Raw genomic sequence first — 24,298 nt, 5'->3', positions numbered from 1 at the left:
GAAACCCCGGCCCCACAGTACAGAGGACAGTGTGTGGCCCCCCGCGGCCTGACACTGAGACGAATGGGACGCATGGGCATAAAAGAGAGACGGTCCAGGGAAAGAAGAAGGGGAGTCTCATTTCACAAAAGGCCAAAAAAGGAAAGTTTCCTTCAACAAAGGAGAGCTAAGGACAAATAGTGTTTTTCTACAAACACATTCCCACATTTTATCATGTTTGTGCTCAGCTTGTCATTTTTTTCCCTTTCACAAATAAACTGGCAGTCCCAAACAGCAGCTACAGGATAAAGCAAACAGCAGCTCAGAGTTTAGACCCTGTGCCTTCCAACTGTTGCAGGTGCTCGCCACTCTTCAATCAGTGGATGTTTACCCAACAGCAAAAATGTTTACTCAGCCTCTTTGTTTATGCAGCGGCTCCGACACGTGTAAACATCCAGAAAAGGCTCAAACGGCTTTTCAGAGGGCTTTGTGGGCCACTATTGTTTTCAACTGCAACTTCTTCAGATTCCGTCCTATCAAACCCGTTTGCTATGAAAAAGTCATTTGCCATAAAGTAGGATTTTTGATATCATAACTTGACCTAAATCACATAATGTTTTATTTCAGAAGAATTTGAAAGTTTGTTGTGAAATTTTCTGTCAGTACTTTTCTTTCCTATTGTTTTAACCAGTTACTTTTTCACATTACCGCTTCTTTTCATCCCAATCATTGATGGCTGCTAAGCTCCTGTTGCTGCACTTCCTCGCAGGCTCACGGAGACTGCCAGGACCCCATGAGGTGGTGTTTTACAGTGAGACGGAGGACAGCCCCGGGGTGATGCTGTGGAGATACCCTGAACCTCGTGTTCTCACCTTTGTCAGGATAACGCCTGTTCCTTTCAACACAACCGAAGACCCGGAGATCAGCACTGCTGACCTGGGAGACGTCCTACAGGTAGAGTGAACCTCCGCGTTTCCTTTTTTAGGCCGTCTATTTTTATGTTGAAATTCAAGGAAAGTGGGACTCACTGATTTATTACGCAGCTGCATGTACTAGTTCATGACATCAGAGATGTATAGCCTTCTGTTGTAGGGACGGGGATATGAGAATTGTAAGATGAGAAGAGAATCCACACAGCTCTCACAGCTCCCTGCTTAACATCACCTGCACTGAGAGCTGGGATGTGGGCCATGATGATTCCCTTGACTTGAGTTAAGTTACTAAATGACAGAGACCCCTGCTGTCCCTCCAAACATGTAATACATGCTCAGACAGCTGTAGAAGAAATCTTGAATGCTGTGCAGTGAACAGCCAGGTGCTTCCAACCCAAGATGAGGTTATCCTTTGGCAGGCTGCTGCAGCTACCGAGCCTGCGGGGCCTCAGTGGGGGACAGGACATCCTACTTTTCCTCCTATCACTCATCCGCTGTCTTTGCATTCCTGTCCGTCTGTCCAGATAATTGCCTTCAAGGGGAGATGTGTTCCAAAGCCCTCCTCCCTTTTCATCCGTCTCCATAACTTCTCCTTTCCACACCTCACATGTGCTAATTTGAGGTAGCATTCATGACAGCACTGATGCAATGATCACATTTTCCTTCATGTTGTTTGCATAAATCTTTATAACAATAACGTGCTGCTACCGTTTACTCATCTTTATTGTTTTTTTCATTTGCATGAGAAGCACATTGACAACTGCTGTTTCAATCAGTTTGGTTGCATTTGATAGCATTAAGTGCAGACAGTTTTTACACTAAAGAGGTGAAATTAAATAAACTGTGAAAGTTTGCATATGTGTTATCCTATACACATTTATTAACATAATAATTTTCTTTAAAATATTAAGGCCTGATATTACTACAATTTTGTGTTTATCTTTAAATGTCGTCTTTTTTTTTCCCTCGTCCATCCAAGGCAGAGCTTTCTCTGCTCTTCTTATCTTTCTGTCTCTGCTGAACTCCCACAGTCAGTCCACCCACACTGCAGATGCTTGTGTCCCGGCCTAGGAGAGCCGAGGTGCTGCAGATGTTTGACTTACAAGCGAGGCGTGCAGCTGTAAAGTCTGCAGCGAGCTCGGCTCTAAAGCCTGTCGCTGATTGGCCGTGTATTGAGTTACAGCGGGGAAGCTGGGAGCCGTTTCACAGGAGGGAGGGAGGGATGGAAGAAGATGTAGTGATAGACAGCTGGGTTAAGGAGAGGTTGGTTAATGTGGATGGAGTATCAAGGAGGAGGGAGGAGAGGAATACCGATGCAATGTCTTCTTCAGAAGCAGCTGAAGAAAAGGACCTGTGTAAGGACATGAAGAGAACATTTGCCAACTGCTGAACTGAAGAAATAGCAGTGCAGCACCGATTCAGATACTGAAAGGGACTTTAGCCATTTCCCCCTTGAAGAATTCAGCTTGCAATGGAGTACTGTGGGGTTCATGGTGGTTATTTTGTCTCAGTACACTAAGTTTGATTGCAGCACAGAGATTATGCATCCACTTTCATGAAACTCCAAAAGTCTCTTTGAGTTCATTTGGATATTCCTCCCAGCGTGGAAAGAGTCAATCTACATAAGAGAAATGCATCCATAAAACTGAAGCATGAACCACTCGCTTTCCAGTCTGAAGGAATTTCATTTCTTCTACATCAGGCCTGTTCAGGGAGAAAAGCTGCATGGAGATGAAAAGCAGTGATCATTTTTCTGCTTTGTAAAATCAGCATTTGGCTGCGCTGATGCTAGCTGATAGATGATGAGAAATGGAAACAGAGAGGTACGGGGAAAGCAAAGGAGTGACTAAAAGGAGACTGATGGTTGACTTTCAAATCTGCTCTTTCTTCTCCGTCATTTAAGCTGTACGGTTTTTCCATGGAGCAGCAGGTGAACAAAAAAAAAAAAAGAAAGAGGAAAGCAAAGTCTCCTCATATTTTGTTCTTGACACACACTATGTCTTCCTCACTCATCTTCTTCTCAACTCTCGTTAAGAAATGAACTAGATGGAGCAGGGGGGCTTTCACGCCAGAGTGTGCTGCAAGCCTGTCCCCAGAGCAGATCATATTATCATTTTATAAAATCAAGATTTCCTGCATTTAAATAGCTGTGGTTTTCCAACTGGTTCCAGCATCTCAAAGGGGAAATTTTAACCTCCGTCCATTACTCAAAGTCAAAAGGCTGTCTGTGCCGTTTCTTATGTACATTAAAAAGAGGGAGATGTCACGGAGTTGGAGCCAGTCGAAACGGATCAGATCCCTGATGGAGCATCCACCGGTTCCTACCTGTGCGGTCATGAATGGATAAAAAAGGAGGTGACTCATTCTCCTCTTCTAACAGCCATGCGATCCAGTTCTGTGAATCATTAGCAGGTGTTCCTGCAGCTCTTTTTCCATCCCCTCTGAAGCCTGAGCACCCAGAGGTTGACGTGGGGATTATGATTCAGGCCGAGCCCCGCTCCGTGGAGCAGCAGAGACTGCATGTTAAAGCGCACAGCCAAACCTGGCTTCACTTTCAGCATATTTGAAAAAGAAATGCATCAGATTCTTTTCTCATTTCATGCCTTTTTAGCTCCAGCAGCTTTTCTTCGTGTACAAATGTGTTAATGTGATCATGCTCCTGCTGTTTGAAGAGGTTCCTCAACTTCTCTGCCTCCCTCACACAACCCTCACACCATCTGCTGCCCTGCTGCTGCTGCTTTCGTGCATGGCAGCGTGGAATACTCTTTCAAGTCCCAGCAGGGCTGCGCTGCCATCATGACCCTGCTGGCCTGCGACTGATATCATAAAACTCTTTGGCCTGAGACGTTCCAGCAAACGTCTGCCATAACCACTTCTGCAGCTGCTTTTTCTGCCTTTGCTTTTATTATGAGAAACACAGTCCCACCCTCAGCCTCACATCTACGATGTACCGCCATCTTTTTTTTGTCCTTTTTTATTCATTTCATACAATTAGTGCAACTATGCAAGGTTTTATTGGGAACTAGAATCAGAGGGGAGTTTGTGAAATATTTCCCTTATACGAACCATCAGAAAATGGACGGCTTTATTGCCAAGATAACTATTATTTTAGTGGGACAGTGTTCTGGCAGGCCTGCATTAGTCACAGTTAAAGCACTGTAAAAATAACGGACCGTCCATGTGGTTCATTTGATCCGGAGTTTCTACACCTCATCCTCTAAAACCTCCTGTCCTTTTAAAGTTTGGCTTTCCCGAGGAAAAACAAGCAAAAAAAAGGTGAGATTGACAACCTCGGCATGATCTTATTCCTGATTTTCCACACTGATTAATGTTAACGTATATTAGCCCACCTGAGACAGCATTGTGGGAGTCTTTTTCAGAACAATTTTCATTACATCTCTTGAATAAACATTTGCTCAAGCTAATGTCAACTTAACTTTTTTGCTGACCGATAAGAGGTAGCAAGTTGTGGAATTTATAGACGCACACGCACCAGTGAAATAAGCGAAGACCTAATAATAGTGTTGGTGTTATGAGTGTAAGCAATGGTCCACATGGCTGTGAAGTCAGCAGACACCATCTCACAGTGAGCAGAGGGGGTCTACAGTTCCAGAAACATCTTTGAAAGTTAGCACTTAAGCATGGAAAATAAAATAATCCCCATCATGGTGCGTTTGCTTTCAATTGCATTTTGCAGTTCAGCTTTTCTAAAACCGTGATTCAGTAGAGTAAAACTGAATAGTAGTCCTGTTTTGTTTTTGTTCCCCCTCTAAACAAATGTGGATGTTAGTGATGGAGGCTGAGATGAAAGTTGCGCATGTTGCCAACACTTCTGAATGTGAAAGTATTTGTAAACGGGTTGAAATATTTAATTACTTGGAAATCCCCAATACTGTCTTCAAGGACTTCGAAACAGCCCCCCCCCCCCTCCAAACTCAAACACAAAATATTTTGGAAAGCCTCTTTACTGTTATTCTGCCCAAGGTCTAGCTGTCAGCTTTATTTTGAGTTCCTGAGGGAAACAGATTGGAGCCGTCCAGCGGAGGGGAATGTCAGCTATTCCATCCTACATATTGTTTTCAGTTATGATACACACGCAATCAGTCATGGCAAACTGACACCGCCCATGCGTACCAGCATGCACCTGTGTATATGTATCAACTCCCAAAAACAAGAGCCAGGCATCAAATACAATACACAAAAATCCCTTTTCCTCTCTTCTCCCCTTCCTCTAAAACTTTGCGCACATGTTGTTGATTTAATCTTAACCTTTTCGCTAGGCCAGTGCTAGAGCTCTAAAAGGCCGTGACGCATATTCATCCGAATGAATATATTTCTCTTTACCCTATGTGTGCTTCATATATCCATTTCAGCATGCCGTCCTTATCTAGTATATCACAGGTGGAGGGAAAAACGGCATGCTTGCTGTTTGAGCAGTGCAATGCTGGGAGTTCCCAGAAGGGATTCGGTGAGTTTCCGCTCCGGTGGCTCAGTGTGGAGATCACGGGTGCACAAGTCTGTCAGGTACAATTATGAGAGTCTGGTTCCAGGAAAACCTGTCTGACATTTCACATATGATGTAAGCTACAGTTACCTCATCCAGTTCCATGCAACTGCACAGCCTCACGAATGTAAGCGTGTGTGGACGTGTTTCCTGAAGACAGCTGTCACCTGCAGATCTGCTGACCCTCTCGTGGGCTTTTTAACTGGCTAGTAAGTAATGTTCCTGCTCCTTCAGCACACACACACTGCAATAATCATGACTTAGCCAGCGTTCTCCAGGTGCCTGCTCTGCCACTACTGATCCATCAGTAGCTGCCCTGTGCAGGTGCTCGAGGCGACGGTTCGAGAACGCGGTGCAGTTCACAGGCGCATTCATGATCATTGCAGAGCCCCACTGGTCTCTAAAGGAGAACACGCACATATCCGGTTAATCATTTGGTTTGAAGTACAGCCACATAACCTCAATTCCAATGATTGTTGAGTTCTGCAGACTGGTTTTGTTTAGAGTGATTGTTAATTTAGTCTTTAATCCATGAATTATTAAAAACATTGTATTAAAAATCCCATTGTCGTTCTCCAAGGCAGGAAATCCCCTTGTTTAATAAGTCTAATAGACAGAGTGTCATCTTTTAATGATTAGCAGACCAATGCAGATGTTCAATACTTAATGTGTGACTGGGGGAATTCACAGAGCTGTGGTACCTCTTGTTCAATAACAAAGCCTCACTATAATCTTCCAGCCAATGAGTAATCAGGGTTACACTAATGGGAGTTACAACGTTCTGTTTGTTTGGATTGGAACTTAAAGTTTGGTTCTTAATCAACTAACAGATACAAACGTAAAACATCCATCATTGCCCTTCTGAAGTGAATGCTGGTCGTGGGGGGGGGGTCTCATTGCAGTGAAATGCCGTCATATACTAAACCAAAGCTTGTGGTTATAAAGCAGAGTATCTGTGGGATTCATTAGGAGGAATGAATATCAGTCCTACAGCAAAGCCTTATTTGAAAGGAATGTCTGGCATGTTGCTGGTGACCGCTTAGATGTATTTAAGCGGAAAAAGTTTCTGACTTTCAATAGAAAATTTGTTGAAGTTTATTGCAGAGCCCTGAGGGCTGCAGGAAAAGAGCGTAAGCTGTGTGGTGTCTTTGGCTCCTCGTGAAGCCTTTGTCAAAGACATTCCCTAACTGTCCCCTGAACCCTTTCTGATCTTTGTCATTTGTCTTTGGTGGTTTTTAGCTTTTACTAGCTGACTGAATAGAGCAAAGAGCAGTGAGACTGACGGACGTGGTGGTCATGGCATCACTTGTTCTGGTTCTACACTAAGTGCTGGTTGTAATGAATGGGCGAGCACAGATTTGCACTCTTTCGCTTTGATGCAGAGTGAAGACAGTTTGTTGGAGCTGCTCAAGCTCTTTCCAGAGAACTGAACCAGTGACTGTTTATCAGCACAAGAGTGAAGCCATGTCACCTGCTTGACTCTTTGGTGTTTGATGCGTTTGTTCCAGATACCAAGTAAAGTTATACCATTTTCTGTTGTTTGTCATCTGTTGTGTATTTCTTATAAGCATTTTTTTTTCAGTTTATCTAAAAGACGAACCCAGCCAGTGTAAAAACAGTTCATTCCCATGCTAGTCTTAAAATGAACAATGAAAAAACTCAGGACAGAAAACTAAATATGATACATATTTGGGGCAACTTATGTAAGTTATTTCTGTGTCTTTTCTTTCAGATACCATGCAGTCTGGAGTACTGGGATGAGCTCCAGCAGGCGTTTGTTCTCTACCGGGAGTTCAGCCTGTCAGAGAGCAGTGCCTGCCAGCTGCAGCTGCCCAGCCTCAGCCTCAGCCAACAGCAGAAGAAGCTGGTGGCCTCAGACCTCTGGAGGATTGTGCTCAATCACAGCGGAGAAGGGGGAGACGAACAGAGGTGATCGAAAGAGAGAGTTCACAGGCCTTGTCTACATGTGTGCAGGGGTTTTGCATGAGTGGGGATCTGCATACCTTGTGCCTTCCTGTGTGAGTAAAAGCAGAGAAAGAGAGTGCTCCCAGGCCACTGAGCACAAAGACTCAGAATGTGTCCCTCACCCTACATCTGGTGAGCAGGAGCAGGGAGCGGGCTTGGAAGGCGTTCAGATTGGTCTAATGAGATTTCCCAGCACACCAAGTGCCTGTCAAGGACTATCCAGATTCCTTCCTGCTTACCTTGAGTGTATCTAATCGAGGGGAAGCTCAGGGAAGCCAGAGTTAGAACTCCTTTCAGGGTGGTTCACTTGCTCTCAGGTCTTTCTTAACCTGAGCAGGGCAGGGTTAACCTCAGCCGGGACGGGCTGGACCGAAGAGCGCAACATTTTGCAGACCACGCTCTTATTGTTCTTCTTGCTACCACTGCTTCCTCTCTTCATCTCCCTCGAGCCTTACCAAGCCTTCTGTTTTCGTTTCAACCACTTTTTTCCCCAGTCTTTTTCTCATCTTTTTTTTGCTTCCTTTTGGGATTGAGGGAAGCCTTTGTTCAAGAAATCTGCCAAGCCCACATTCTGTGCTGCTTAGGCAGCTCCAGAAAATGAAAAAGGGAGCAATAAGCAAACATTTAAGAGAAGAAACTGAAAAATGTCTTCAGGACCAGGTACTATGTAAAGCTAGATATTCATCTGTGTTTCATTACAATCATACTCCAAACACTACATTTTCTTTGTGTTTAAATTATTTGTCTCATTTGATCAAAATTGATTCCCTTTTTCCTTACTTGTTCGTTTCATCTGCCATACTTTGGTTTCCACCAGTAAAATATCTTGGCTGGGCTGCCAACTGGAAGTAATGAAAATTGTCAACATGTGATGCTTATCTTTTTAAGGAGAGCTCTGCTGCTGAAGGCATTTTTTCATGTCTTGAAGGTTTCCTGCTGGAGTTTTTAATGGTGGATCATGGTAGCAGCAAATTACAGAGCAAATGGTCATTCATTTCAATTACCACCCATTCAACATCATCAACCATGACATGCAATTATTGTCCACAGAGGGGCTCTTCTGGAAACTACAGGCATAATAAAATATCTAAGAGTCCTGGAAGGCAGCGTGCCTCTTCATTCTGTCTGTTCTCCTTCCACTTTTTTATGAATAATTATGGTACCTGTTTTAGATGCTGCTGCTGTTTTTATCGTTTCAGTTCCCTTTAGTTTAATTTCGGTTCTTGAATATATTTACAGAAGGCCTTTCTTAGTGTCGCTGTAACTCTGAGCGTCCTGCAGTGTCCAACTCCTTCCTGAATTTCCTTTCTCCTCCAGTTCAGACAGTGAGTCCGGCTCCCAGGCTGCCTGCGATCAGCTGGTGTCTCCGACGGCGTTGGCTGCGTGCGCACGTGTGGACTCTTGCTTTGCAACTTGGTTTGTCCCTGCTTTGGGTGTCTCCATACAGCTGGCACAGCTGGAGGTTCGGCTCTGCCACCACCTTGAACAGCTGGGTACAGGTAAGGGCTTTTTTTAAATCTTGGTAAGAACCAAGGAACAATAAGTGATTACTGAAAACTTTCAATAGTTTTAGGTGGATTGTGTGTCTAAAGCAGGTCTTCTTTGAAAATAGGACACTTTCTGGCTTAGTTAAGCTAAATGTTTTTGATGCCTTTAAGATCATACCTTTGTGTTTAGTCTCATGCGAGTGTGTTAAGATAAAGCCACATTCTGCTGGGTTTTCTCCAGACTACCCTCGAAAACAGACTTTTGGAGAAGCTGTCAAATCCCCCCAGAACCAAAGTATCTGACCTCCTCAACCTCACCACAAATCTGTTGGTTACTCTTTTCACGACCTTTTATTTCCTCTCCTCTGAGCCTTCTCTGAAACCAAAACCCTCCTGGGAGGGCCTAGTTCCTACTTTCAAAACCTTCAAACAGCATGGACTGTAATCAAAGGATATCGTCAATATGAAGAACCAAATGTTGGGTTTTAACTGGCGGGATTATTTTTCTTTTACGCTCATGCTACGTTCACACCGGGCTGGGAAATGCGCGTTCAAGCGACCACTTTCAATGAAAAGTTATTGTCAACACGCATACATGCACGTTTTAGGCTTCAGTGTTCATAACTCTCGCGTTAACGCATCACTAGAGCAGTGACGGTGTGGGATTTTTGATCCCCGCGGTGATGAAGCAGCAGGAGTCGCGGTGTAGTGGTTAACCGCCCCACTATCCCCCACCCCCACTGCAACTGCCGCCGCCGAACACATAATCCCCCGGGAGCTGCATCGCAAATGAATACAATTCATAATTACAACGAAAAATTCTTTATTAAGAAATAACAGTTACAACTAACTACTAACTATCTACCTAATGAAGCAGCAAGAGTCGCAGTGTCGGGACTCTTGTGACGCCCCCCCCCAACACAAAATCCTCCACGTCGCACACTCAAGAACGCATACAGCTTGTAATGGAAATGGAAATTCCCCCAGAAGCCCTTGAGGTTTGAACACAGGACTTGCAGAAAAAATATATTATTAGCAAAGCTGATTGTGTTTATTATAGTTCAAATCATGCACCATATGTCTATGTTTCAACAAAAAAAAAGAGGAACATTCGGTGACGTGCAGTGATGCGGTTATTGTCACACCCCTACTCATCACTATGCAAGTTTTTAAGTCCGTTTTCGGGCTCTACATACAAAACATGCATTCATTGAATGGTTTTCAAAAATTAGACCAGTTGAACTTTGACCAATCAAGGACCCAGATTTGATAGTGATGCATGGGTAACGTCCTTTCCAAAACACGAAAGTACCAACCGTTTGAAAATTGATCACAGAGGAGAAGTAATTCATTACGATTTGTGCCCGGCTGGAATTGTATGACACGTTTTCATATATGGGAATAGAGCTGAGAAAGAAAAAGCATTGAGCAAGATTCACAAGATTTACAGCGCTTCAACATTTTATACCAAGCCTGTTTCAGTTGTAGGTTCATGTGCTAGTTGGGATAGCGACAGTCCAGTGTGAACATTTTTAAACGCGCATCACATGCCTGGTGTGAACATAGCATCAAAGCTCTTAGCTTTTGGGTTTAATGTCTATAGTGATGGTTCTGTCTACTGCAAACCAGTGAACCTTGAGTGAAGATTTTGTTACTACAATGTTGTGCAATAATTAATACTTGTTCTCTTTTTTTGTTTTTTTTTTTGTTTTGTTTAGCAGTTTGTCCTAAAAATGTTTTTTAAAAACGCTGTCTCGATTCTTTAGTTCCATGTAGGAAGCTTCGTCCTTTCCTGCCGGACAGGAAGTTACCTCACGAACAGGAGTTCCTTGTAATTGCTGCTCGGGAGCCCCAGTTATTTGTGCACCAGTGGGACACCGGACCCCGTTACTGCCAAGAGTTCAGCTTTTCCACACAGCTTGACTGCAAACTGCTAGAGTACCGAAACCTGACACACCTCCAGCTCCTCCAGACCTGTGTGCTTCAGGTAAAACACCAGTTCCTGTCTTCATATCAGGATTCTCGCAAATAGGCTTGATAATGTTTGGTATCTGCATGCGCGCAGCTTAGCAGCATCCACTTTAATGCAGTAGAAAAACAGAACAAGTCAGTGAACAAATGGCATACCATTGCTTCAGTCGTTCTTACGTTGTCTTTGTTATTGTGTGTCTTTCAGGGGAAGGCCTCGCTCACCAGCTGCCCCCAAAGCACTTCTCTTGATGTGAATGTCTTTGTGGATCCAGTGTTCATCAATATTGGCCAGTATGCCATCCACACTTTGGACACCGCTCTGCTTAGCTGGCAGCAGGTAACAAGCAAGTTAAGATAGAACCTGAAAAAACAGAGCTATAAGTGGAAGTAAAATGATTGATGGACATGGATAAAGTTTATTTGAGGTGAGATCCAGAAAGAGTGATGGTTTATTTACTTGGACATTTAGACAATGGGATGCATGGAAGCATTTGTAGAAATGAGGGATTTTCCCTGATGCCTAACGTTTGACACTTGTACAAAGCTGCTTTATGAGGCAGCGGGGGGATCGTAAATCAGTTGAGGAGGTTCTTTGAAAATAAGAGCATGTTCAGAGAATATCCTCAGAGGGTCGGTCTTTGTTCCCACATGGAAGTATCAGCTCAACAAACACAAGGGATTTCATGACAATGCTTTTGGTTGTGTTCTAGTGGTAATACATTTTTACAAATCAACTGCTTATTTGGTTTGTTGCTAATTCTGCTTGCAGAATACCGGTCCTGTAGCCTTTGCGATCTTCAACGTCTCAGCTCTCATCGTTGCCTCGTGTTGCCAGGGTATTAGTGTATGAAGTGTTGCCCATGAAAACAGGCTACAACTGGAGCGGTGACACCTGCCAAGACTTCATCTGGCCCCTGCTTCTCAGCCTCTTGTCTGTTCTGCACGCACATTGACTGATCTTCTGGCTTTGTGCGTCGTAGCTCAGCTCAGCTGTGCTGACTCACATGCTGGCTCTCAGATATAGGGTACTCTCATGCATGCAGAAATGCTGTGCCAGCTGAGAAAAATAATAGCTGTGGTGTTTGTTAGGGATCAGTTGAGCAGAGTAAAATTAAAGAAGCTGTAAAAATGACCCTCAATAATAAGGTTTTTCTGGCAGGCGGTTTAAAGCCTTTGTTTCTGCTCAGTAGCATTGCTGACTTTAACCCGACTGTGGTCATAGGTGATGATTGCCGTCATTGTTGCATCATTGAGCAGGAGCTACTCAATGTTCCCTATTTGTGCTGGTTATTTTTGTCATAAATAAGACCTCAGAGTTCTAATAATAAAATGTCAGAATGCAGCTTTATTGGAGTGTTTGCAGCGTGTCAGTATCCATGGTAGGTTTTAGCCATTATATAAAACATGATTACCTACGCCATACTTGCTCCCAGACAAAGTGTTCTCCCAAATCTAAGGCTTCATTTTCAGATGTGAGTAATGCTAAGGAAAATATTCCTCAAAGGAAGAAAAGAAGCATTTACGTCTTGCAGTAAAATTAATGCTTATTTTTTTATTTTTTTATTGTCTTTTGGAGATGAACTGATGGTGCATTAGCTGTGGGTTTGAAAACTAGCCTAACTTGTTTCGTCTCTCCCCTGCGTTTTTTCCTGTTAAGGTTACACAGGTTCAATCCACTGAGAGGAACCATTACAGAAATCTAACAGTGCAGCACATTTCTACATGGTATACATGTGTGTTTGTTCGACATTACTCCATTATTAATAAAATCCACTTTATTCGTTCTTTATTTGGGAAACAGGCTCCAGAGTAACTCGCAGAAAGTCTAAAATGTAGGATGAATGTCAATGAAGCTGTTAGCGCTTCCTGAGGCTCCCACTTCCTTCTACAGTCTCCTTCAAGTGCTAAGATGTATTTATTCAGACAGTAATGACTTTAGTCAATGCTCTTAATTTCTGTCGTCTGAACCTACTTTTTTCTTCCCATCTGGTTCATGCACAAGATTTTACAAGATGGATTGGTGTAATAATGAAAGGAAACAGAAAAAGAATCAGAAAGACGTTTTTATGGGTATGGATTATGTTTGGAACATTTCTACCAACAAAATGGTCCCCTTAAGTCAAGTGCACACACCTCTGATTGGGGCTTAAATGTGTAAAAATGTCAGACTGATATGGAAATAGCCGTGAGGACACAGTTTGCAAAATGCCATAAATTCACTATCAAGCCACTAAAAAGGGTCTATATCATGCTTTTTAAGCCTTTCAGAGTAAACTATATCCACATAGATCAGGGGTGTCAAACATACGACCCGCGGGCCTCATCCGGCCCGCCAGGTGGTTTAGTCTGGCCCACACATGAAGAGTAAAAATCATAAGGATGATTAAAAAAGAAAGCAAGTTTCTAGTCCATTCCTGAGGCGAGTTATGATTTTTTAAAGAAATAACCGAAATTTGCAATTCTGCCACTAGGGGGAGCAAAGGAAAGGAAAAACAGTTGAAACAGCATATCTCTGCACGTGCCAAAAGCGAAACATAACAGCTCTGTGTCTGGGTAGGATGCCCCTTGGTTCCCTATGAGCCTTACAGCTGTTATCCTGCTATAAGGATGATCATTAGCGACACCCTAATGATCAAAATGTTGTCAAACGTGAAGTGAAGTGAAGAGCTTTCCAGGAAAATGGACAGAGTTTTTTCTTTCTTTCACGAAGCTGAATGCAAAACCCAAATGCTTTGTATGTCATCAACATCGCAGTGCTCAAAGAATATGACATTCAGCACCACTAAGAAAGATAAAGAAAAGAAAAGTTTCTGGATTGCTTCAGTGTCAGATGTAAAATATTCAGTCTGTATTAATTTGAACAGACCAACTTTTCTTTAATTGAAATTAATTTTATTTGAGATCCATTGAACCCAAGTGATTAGGCAATTATGTTGATTGAGGCATTTTTTCCAACTGAGTAAAAAACTAAAACAAAGCTTTTATTTTGCTTTTATGTTACTGGTCCGGCCCACTTGAGATCAAACGGGTTAAATGTGGCCCCTGAACCAAAATGAGTTTGACACCCCTGATATAGATGATTACACTAATAAATAATTTGTTTGTTTTTTTGAGTGAGTGGGACGTCACCCATAGAAAATGGTGTACTGTACTTCCGGTTGCATCCCAATAAAATCAATTTATTAACAAAACACTCAGAGGTTTAACAAGTGTTTGCAATTAAATGAATGAAACTCAGTTTGTTTATTCTACACTTCTCGTCAAGGCAAAGGTCCACGTCTTTTCTGGATTTGCCGCTTCTCCTCACAGCCCGCCCCCATCAGCACCATTGTCAGCATCAGCTCTCTTTGTGGCTCCGTGTGGACAGCCACACAAAAGCCCAGTAGTATTTATACCTGCTTTTCTCACAGCACAGTCACAAACTGTTACATGTGCTGGGATTTTCCCTGTGATTTTGTTTCCTCTTTTGGCCCATGTTTGTAATATTTCTCTGCTTTTTGCAAACAGACAGTCATTGATGCTGAGATCACGTTGCAGGTCAAAGCAGATGTGTAGCTTTGGGTCATGTGTGCAAGAATATATTGGTGGTTGTACATCTGAGTTGTGTTTCATTATGGTCCTTTTGGAGGTTGCCTTATATTCTCCAGTGTCCCATTACAAATGTATTTCTTTTCCATGAATGCTTTTACTTAGCAATCCCTTTTCCAGACTTTTTACAGTACTTTGCTATTTACTTGTGTGCCATGCTGGTGTGGGTTAGTCTGTGAAAACATTAGTAACTGAATCTGGCTGGATTAAGGAAATTGAAACCACACCCTGAAACCTCGTAAGACACTGTCTGAAGGAGAAGAAGCTGTCATTCTCTGTTCTTTAACAAGATATACGAGATAGCTATTTCAATACCTTTGTACTAATATTTGCTCCTTAGATACACAGACAGATTCTGATTATAGCAGGAAGCTTTTCTGACGTGTGGATCGTGTTGCCTTGTGAATCAGAGTGGAAAGAGGATAGCATCAAAGAGAGGCTGTGGCAGCTCTGCATGACAGCAGGAAGTTTATAAATTGCAGCATCACATTCAAAAGAGAGTACAGATAGTATTCCACTATAAAACTGGAAGTGGATTTGAGCCCACATGCTGCAGCTGTCCCATCTTTATTTCACTCTTTTTACCTCGTTAACACACACACACACACACACACACACACACACACACACTTATCATCACGTTTTCTTCTAGTGGTGTAAACTTTCCCATCCGTTTTCAATCGCATCCATAGCCCCAGAACCCTGAACGTGCTTGGCACTCAGACACAGAGTTTTTACTGCCAGTCTCCTTCAACCATCACTGCCCCCCCACCATGCAAAGAGCACAGCAGGCCGGGGCTTCCTTTTTGTTGGCATTGTTGAGTATTTCCTGAGAATCTGTGCGAGCCGCATGTATGGCTCAGAGGTTTGTAGAGGTGATCAGATCAGGGAAGCTTGTTCTCTCTGTGTACGGTAACTCTTTTGAAATGAAGTACTTTTTGGATGCAGGGGCTTTGACTCTGATTTCTCTTTGTTAAATCAGCATTTTCTCTTTTTCTTCCCTTGCATGCAAGGTGACGTGTGAGTGGGCAGAATCCTTTTATAGCTCTATGACTTTCTTTCTAGTTTTCCTATCAAACCAACTCCCTATAAAGTTCCACTTCAGCTTTATTTTGACCTATTGTAAAAGTGTTGTCAGTGGTCTTTTAATCAATGGTTATGCTGGTTTTAGCCAAAATCAAAAAGCCTATATTGTTTTCTAGGACATAGTTTCTGCAGAGCGGCAGGGGTTCGTCAGAAATTCACCTTTGAGTTGTGGGCGGGACTGTGATGTGGATGTAACATCCCCTCACCCCTTTGTTTACACTCTCTCCCACTAGCTTACAGCCCCTCACAACCAACTAACATTAGGAGTCGAACAAAAATGGCGAGAAATATCAGAGCCATCTAGCCAGACGGTTTTGAACCAGTTGGCAGCTCGGATGAGGAAAATGAAGACGTTACTGTTTCTATTTGTCTGCAAGTGGATCCATCAGAATGGAGCGAAGCAGGAAGAATATTTGTGCTCAGTTGTGCTGCATCACAACTGAGAGCTTTTTCAAACAGATTCAAATAAAGAAATACTCAGAAATGCCATTTTAAACTTAATTTTCTTCATATATATCCTCCATCATGAGAAAAATGCTACAAGAACATGTTAAAAACACCAAAAACTCGATTTTTATCAGAGTGGGTCTTTAAATATACTGAATTGTTTTCTCCGGACAAACACATTATATCCATCCTAAGAGTCACTATGTCTGTGCAAAGTGCTGGATTACTGTTTAAAAGAATAATACTTACACAGTCTGCACAAAAAATCCTTTTGGAGATATTTCTCTTTTAACGAGGTTTTCCTGTTTTTGTTTGTTTTGATTTAGAACGGGAACGCAGACGCAGAGGAGCCGCTTTACAGCCACTATGTGATCTGTAACGACACACATGAAACTCTGCGCTTCGGTCAGGTGGACACTGACGAGAACGTGCTGCTGCCCAGCCTGCACAGCCACCAGTACAGCTGGAGATCCCACAAGTCTTCTCAGGTAGCGCACTCTCACACACTCAGCACAGGCTGGAAGTCAAGCTGAATCTTTTTCCCAGAGCTTGAATAATCAAACATTTGCTTTTGTATATAGACTTAACTATGTAACTGTATGTAGAGGTCATATCAACCAAAACATACGGACATGGCATAAACAGTAGAGGCCGTGTTAACATGAAACCAAGAATCAGGAAATCTCAGGATTAAATGAAAAATAAATGTATCTAGTTGTGACTTTAACATTCATTTTTACTTGTTTTTTTATTGCAAACATTATGTATTCAGTTTTAAATATTTTACTCCTAAATTCATTTTAGTTTATTTCAATTTTGACTTGCATTTATTACTGCCTTCCTGCTGTAGTAATTTAGCAACGCTTCAGTAGTAAAGCTTTTATCATTTGATATATATATATATATATATATATAAATAAATAAACCAGCTTTTCTTGAGGTTATCAAGAATGGAACCTTAGTGATTTTCTATTTTCAGCTTTTCTTTTGTTTTATAGAATTAGGATAAGATCTTTGTTGAGTGATCTACATTTAAATCTGAAAGGTGAAATTGATTCAGGATTGATTAATGGAGTAATGTCAAACAAAAGCCTGTTTGATATTCTTCTTTTACATATATATTCATTTCTAGCCATTGCAATTGTTTTGGATCATGTTTGTAATGGACCAACATTACAAGTTAACAGTTTTCTTCAAACCGACTATTATTTTAATGAACAGGATTTATTTATTTTATCTGTGAGGTTCACTGTGCACTTTTAAACATATTATTTCATCTGCTCAAACAACCAGGATTACTAAAATGAAAACACATTTTAATGTAACATCTGATTGTATGCATTTTTGAGCAGTTACAAACAAACAGATCCTGTTGAAATGCCATCTGTTGTATTAAACGCCACAATAGTTTGGCTTTGACTTGTCTAAATTCTCATAAATTCCTGGAATTTTCATATTTTTCATCGTAAAAGGAGCAATATACCGTTCCCAAATGACTCTTTATTTCATAGCTGCTAATTTTGAATAACAACACATAACAATTCCCTTCTGACCAGCTTTTAATAGCTTTTTTTTGGGGGTATTCTCTTTACCTCATTACCAGTCCTAAATCGTGTTTGTCCCTTATAGTCTTTTTGGAATTTGTTGCAGGCCTGAAATCCATCCAAGCAGAAATTTCCTTCATGGGCTCCTGCTGTGTCCAGAGAAATAAAAGTCTAAATGGATTCAGGATTTACTCTATATTTATTATTAATTCTTTATGTTTTCCTATACGCTTCCAGTTTGTAGAAAAATCTTACAGCACATATAAATTTGGGAGCAAAGGCGCTCTGTCTCTCATTCACGTGTTCTTGGATACACATCTCCCGCACATGTTGTGTGGCTTACAAGCAGAAAATAATTTGCATTAGGTGGAACATGCACAAGCGGTTCACAAAGCTGTGCACGCACACGCCCTCATCAGTGCGCAGCGGCTAACAGTGCGTTTCTGTCAGCGTTCTCAGACAGTGCCCTGACAGCATTGTTAAAGAAGATTGATTATATTTAACCCTTCGTGGTTTTGAGGTTGAGTGGAGGGTGGGCTGGTGATCTGTGGCATGCGTGTGTGTGTTTGCTTCGCACATGTTCCAGGACCCCCATGTGTTCACAAGGAGTGTGAGAAAGTCAAGCTTGAGAAAAGACATGGCCATAATTGCTCGCAGTAAGTCAGTAAGTCAAGTTGTATTAATCATCGACTACGGCTAATCTGTGCTCTTACCTCACTCTCACTCACACACTTGGTGAGTGGCAATCTGGCGTATCGACACAGCGAATACCACATCTCATTTTAGCTGCGAGCCCAAACGAACGATGTATTTTCAAGGATATTTGGATGAAAGATTGCCTGAAGGAGCCAGATGCCATCACAAATGAAGAATGTGATTCCAGCATGGTTCTGTCATTTGTTATTTCATCATGTGTTTGCGCTGTTTGAAATATGTGCTCTTTCGATGAACATGATTTGCGAAGCTAGAAAAAACACAAAGACATTTGCCAAAATCATTCAGTTCACGTTAAAGCTTCATGATAAAAAGTCTGCCAAAGTGTCCACCTCTTCAAATTGCAGTTAACACTCCAGAATTCACTGTGAGGTTAAAAAAATAAGGACTGTGATAAGAAAGAGTGCTGGCTTACCTTAATGGTCACATCGCTCTGCAAGGGTGTTTTTGGAGCTTTTTCAAATCAGCGTTGTGATTAAAGATCTATTTTCCCAGGTCCCCTGATGTTTATTAGAATGCAGGAAGACTAGTATCCCTAAAGCTTTACCTCCACAAATTAAAAGCTTTCCTTTTTCTCTGTGTGGAGCTGTTCCTCATTTTAACTTCTTGCATGTTTGCCAGTCAAATGTTGAACCTTTTTCCTACGTTCATTCCAACTGCTCCTTTGTTCTCTAGTATGTTCTCACTTTAGGACCACATCATTCCTCTGTGCCCTCAAACATTAAGTGTTGACTTGGAGTGCTTTTGATCAAACCCAACTGCAGCATTTATGAATGATGGCCTTCAGCTCCGTGATGATGTTTGTGTCAGATGGCTTGTCCAGTCTGTCCTTACACTTGTGCAGAGAGGCAGACCCATGTCTTTCAAGTTCACCCTTCAGAATTAAAGCCAAGTCTTGGTCTAGTCCTCCTTTGTCTTAAGATTGTCCAGGAACTGCCTCCAAGCTTTGTCCTTGTCCATTTCTAAAGCCCTCTGCTCCAGACTGACTTAACTAACTGGCTCCCATTTGTGGCGGTCATTGTGGACTCCTCCCATCAGGCTGTATACCTTCACTTAAAGATTACAGTAGAAGGGTTTGCTGAAGACAGTGGCTGCAAAACTATGGTGTTAAAATGGATGGTGTGCAGTGTTATGTAATAACACAAAAAAAACATTACAAATAAAAAGTTGATCCTTTGCTGCTTTTGTAGGTTTGTACTTGCATTTCATTGAGGCTAATAAGTATCTGATCTCCTAGTAACCATTAAAAAAAAACCTTACTTGTTCACAGAATCAGTCCATCATTCAGACTCCAAACTCTCCAACATGGAAAGACTAGAGAGCTTTCAGTGGACTAGATTGTAGGCCTGCACAAGACCAGAATGGTCTACAAAACCTTCAGCAAGGAGCTGGTGGTTACTATGACAACTGTTGGTGCAACTGTTCAAAAATACAGGAACATGACCATCAATCCACCTGTAGGTCTGGGGCTCCAAACAAGAGCTGACCTGGTAGGGTTTCCATGATCATGAGAACAGTGAGAAATTGGCGTAAAACACCCTACAGGAGTTAGTTGATGATCTCAAAGCAGCTGGAACCCAAATCACCAAGAAAACCATTAGGAATACTTTATGCCGCTATGGTTTCACATCTTGCAGAGTTTGCAAAGTCCCCCTGCTAAAGAAGTTTGCCAATGAACACCTTCATGATTTAGACTACAGAGTGATTGGGAGAAGGTTCTGTGGTCAGGGATATGGCATCAACCCAACCCGTCGTGTTTGGAGGAAGAAAAACCCTGCCTATGACCCCAAGAACACCATCCCCACTTTTAAGCACGGAAGTGGAAGCATTATGCTTTGGGGGTGTTTTTCTGCACAGGGCTACTTAACTAATAGGAAGATGGAAAGAGCCATTCAAATGAATGGGAAGGTGTGTCCAAACTTTTGGTCTGTACTGTTTATCCATTCTTTAAAGTAGATTTCTCTACGTAATTATCTCCTGTCTCTTACTGTTCAAATGAGCCACCGTGACGATGACAGACTGTAAATTTGTTTTTAGGTGGGCAAACCTAAAAAATTAGCAAGGAATCAAATACTTCTTTCCTCCACTGTAACTTAGAAATTAAAATATATCTGGTTTGCTCTCAAAGTTTAAATGAACAAGGTGTCGTCATCAAGTCACGCCCTCTTCCTGTGATGCATCCAGGGATCCTGCCTTGTCTCTGTCACAGCTCTACAGAAGCCCAGAGTTCTGCCTCATATCTGGTGCAGGTTCTCGATTTTAAGCCATAGTTGGATTCAGTTTGTTTCTTTTCCCCTTATACTGTTTTTACAATGTCCAGTATTCCTATTGTGCTGTCAGTAGCTCATGTTTGACTCTGCTGAGACCATCAAGACCTTACCTTCCTTTTCTTCATCCACCCTATCCTCTCGTATCCTAATGCATTTGCTGTCTCAAGGGTTTTCTTGACGACTCTCCTAATATTGTTTATCCTCCACTCTGTAAAGACACAACGGCACACTTTGAAGTGCTGCATTTTCAACAGCCTGGAAAGAAAATGAGCAGCCTTGTTCACTCATTACATTTACCCCCACATTATTACTAGTATTATTATTTGCATTTTGTGTTTATCCGTATAAAAAGAACATCAAAAAAATCATGCCTAAAAGGATTTCTGTAAAAGCTTTATTGCTGTGCCTTCATTCTTTTAAACTGGTTCCTGTTCATAAACACTGCAAATGTTAGGAAAGAGAAAATATCTTCCAAATGAACATTCAAGCTTGTTGTTTCAGCTTGAACTAAAACATGGTGCCTCCCTGAAAGTCTGAAGACATTTCTGAAGTCTCCTCTGTTTGTGTTTGCATGAACCAAGAGTGTTTAATGTGTGTAATCCTGACTCATCTAGCCAGTGTACACTTCCCGTCATGTTGACATACCTTTGAATATCTGTAAGTTTTCTCAGAAAAACTCGCAGGTTTTGAAACCAAAGCCTGAGCTCAGGTCCCACTCACTGCTCCCCCGTTCCCCCGTTCAGCCGCTGCTGTTGTCAGTCACAACCATAACATGTAAAAGGCTCCATTGAGGAACACCAACATGCCGTCCTCCAGCAGTTACTTTGGGATAAAATATTTTCTCAGACCTGCAGCCTGTCTGGGCTTTCATCCGAGTCCAGTTCTTTCAGCGTCAGCATACCTTCACACATCAGTAGTTAACAGGGAATGTAACAATGTTTACCGTTTCCTCATGTTCATATGTACTGGGATCACAAATAGAAGGGTGCAGTAGGTTAAGGCATGATAGTAACAGATGAATACATCTGTAAACAAGAAAGAATGATCACATGTGCTCTCTTGGTAATTATGTTCATTTTATTTCTCGCACAAATGCACTCACCATCCCCACCCTCCTGTTTTTCGGGGCTCTGGGGTGCTGTTTGGTGTGGATGGTTGAAATATCTGGCAGCTCTGTACAGGATGCAGTATTGCTGATGGAAATCCCTGTGGTTACTGTGGTTAGCAGTGAGAGGGGCGTAAAAAGCCCCCTGGATTTAAGAAGGACCTTTTAAGTGCCTACAATGAATATTACCAATTTCAATAAATTGTAGTTTACTCCAGCACCAGGCTTTCACTGCAAAGTTCTCCTGCTGTGCTTGTGAATGTGTGTGAGTCTGTGTGCTGCAACTCGTATGTACAGTATTGTGAGTTTTAGTGTTAGTGTCGATGTGTGACTGCACGTCCCCAGTGGTAATGGGCTGTAGATGGTGGCCTGGGACTATTAGCCTGTGGTTGGATGGGCTGTGTTGTTGGAAGCCAGTATGAAAATGTGGTGTTTGGTAAGAAAGAGAGGATTTGCTGAAGCTGTTTGTGTTGTGTGAGCGCGTGCCGGGTGTGTATCCTCGGCAAGTGGTCGTTTGTGACTGCACCAAGCTGTGAGTGGAGTTCAGCTCTTGCAGCGTACACTTGTTAACAGATTCTGGCTTTTTGATTTGTCGTTTGGATTTCCACTGAAACACTGCCCTCAAGTGAGCTTCTTCAGTCATACTGTTCAGCCAGGTTCTGGCTGTACATGGGGCGGCCGTGGTGCAGCGGTAGGGCGGTCGATCTCTAATCGAAAGATTGCAAGTTCGATTCCCATGTGTCCTTGGGCAAGACACTGAACCCCACCTTGCCTCTGGTGGAAGGTTGGTGCCAGTGTTTGGCAGCGGAGCCGCCACCAGTGTGTGAATGTGTGTGTGACTGGGTAAATGGGTTTCTGACTGTAAAGCGCTTTGGGCTTTCGAGGAAGGTAGAAAGCGTTATACAAGTATACGCCATTTACCTGACGAGTGAGATTACACATGAAGAAAGAATGTCTTCACTGTGACTCATGAACATTTCTTCAATTTATTAATACATATATGTTTAGTTTTAGAAAGAATTCAGCTTTTAAAATTTAAATATTTTTGTAGATGTTTGCATCTAAAGAAAAAAGGTATAGGCTACAGATTTAAGTCGTGGTTTTTGTCTGTATGAATGTTTTGTGTAAGGACACGACCTCCTGTGTGCTTGGAGATGAGTCTCCTGCAGAGTTCTTATCAAGTTTTTAAAATAGTTTCATCTTGCACCACCAGATGACTTTGATTTAATTACATATTTTTCAAAAACAAAACCCCAGTGGGGGAATTATCAAAACTGTGACTATTAGGAGGCCAAGGCTTACTAAATCTTCTAAAAATATAAATGAAATAAATCACCATGATAATGTTATGTTTATTTTAGCTTAGTTTTAGACTGTAGCCACTGAGGTTCACTTTGATGGGTTGTGAGACCCCCTGGTGAGTGGTAGAAACACAAACAATGAATATAGAACTTTCTTGATTTGGGAAAATGCATAGTTGCATAAAAATCACACTGAATCCTGATGAAACTCATGTTCCACACGTTTAGTTTCATTTGTGATCAACCACTTTTCACTTAAAGGCTGCAATCGTACAGAGGGTTGACCCAAAAGGGTTTTTGGGTTCTCCGGGCATGTGTGGGAACATAGAGAGGGGTGGCTGCATCTTAAGGGGAGTGCATGTTGCTGTTACCTCAAGACTCGTGTGAACACCTCAAGGGACACCATGAGAATGGAACATACCATTGATCTGCGTGTGGTAGGTGTATCTTGAAGTATTTGTAAGCCACACATGTATACAACATATGAGTGAGGCTGTCATACGGCGTCCTTACGCTGCTTCCTAGTCGTTAGTAAAGTGTTAGATGACTGTAGGATGTCCATACTTTGTCTAATTTCCTCATTTCTAACTGTCAGGCTTTGTGCAAAGACACACACTTATCCTGTAAACAGCACTAATGGGCTCTTTCTTCACAGGATTTTGGGGGTTGAAAAAAAATGTACAACATGCCTGCACCTCACCTACCTCCCCCTTACTTACCTACAACCTGCTGCTCACAGCATGCCCATAGAAAAAAATAGCATGAACATTTCCCCAAGTGATTTATGACCTTGAAATTTTGTAATTTTGTGCGGGCCACCTTTTTTGCTTCTTACGAATTTTACCATTTTTCACCCACATGCTGCCCGTATTCCCCCTTAAGGGCAGTTGTGACTAAGGCTTTACTCAGTGTCTGACCTCCCGTCCTTTCATCATCTATTTCTGCTTTGTTCTAATTAGTGTCATGGACTTTCTTCAAGCTAAAGCAGGATCCGCCCTGAACAAGCTGCCAGTTCACCACAAGGCCACAAACACATTCATTCCCTCAAGTGTCAAGTGAAATTCCCCTTAACCTATCAAATGTGTTTTAGTAGGCGTAAGGTACCACACAGGAATATAGAGGAAGGACTTTTTCTCCATGACATAACACCGCAGTGCAGCCCACTGTTTGACAACTGAAACTAGGTTCACAGGACTTTCAATTCAATTCAGTTTATTTATGTTGACCAAATTCACAAAAGTTGTCCCAATGGGCTTTTTGCTGGTAATTTTAAGGTAAACATACAATCAAAAAGGATCATAAATGCATAAAATTCAATAGGATAACACTAAACTTTAACTAAACAGACTAAACTTAACTGGACATCCCTGCCCTTTGACCCCCCTTCGCGGTAGGGAAAAACTCC

The 24,298-nt window shown here is 42.1% G+C and overlaps 1 protein-coding gene across 4 annotated transcripts in view; it reads left to right on the top strand.

The window, feature by feature from the left end:
* Positions 1-24,298, top strand: part of vps13b (vacuolar protein sorting 13 homolog B) — a 318,767-nt gene that overhangs the window by 256,108 nt on the left and 38,361 nt on the right. For all 4 annotated transcript variants that reach the window (XR_002874967.2, XM_023964361.2, XM_023964362.2 and 1 more), the window contains exons 41-46: positions 749-933; positions 7,148-7,344; positions 8,698-8,879; positions 10,634-10,854; positions 11,044-11,175; positions 16,286-16,447. Coding sequence is in view for 3 of the 4 variants with exons in the window: in XM_023964361.2 (XP_023820129.1) it covers positions 749-933; positions 7,148-7,344; positions 8,698-8,879; positions 10,634-10,854; positions 11,044-11,175; positions 16,286-16,447 (1,079 nt within the window). In the remaining variant the exon portion in view is untranslated. The remainder of the gene's footprint in view (positions 1-748; positions 934-7,147; positions 7,345-8,697; positions 8,880-10,633; positions 10,855-11,043; positions 11,176-16,285; positions 16,448-24,298) is intronic.

This window comes from Oryzias latipes, chromosome 16 (assembly GCF_053564925.1).
Source record: "Oryzias latipes strain Hd-rR chromosome 16, Olatipes_Hd-rR_3.1".
NCBI classification, from domain to species: Eukaryota; Metazoa; Chordata; class Actinopteri; order Beloniformes; family Adrianichthyidae; genus Oryzias; species Oryzias latipes.
Note: the sequence above shows the minus strand (reverse complement) of the source record. Positions and strands in the feature narration are given on the sequence as shown.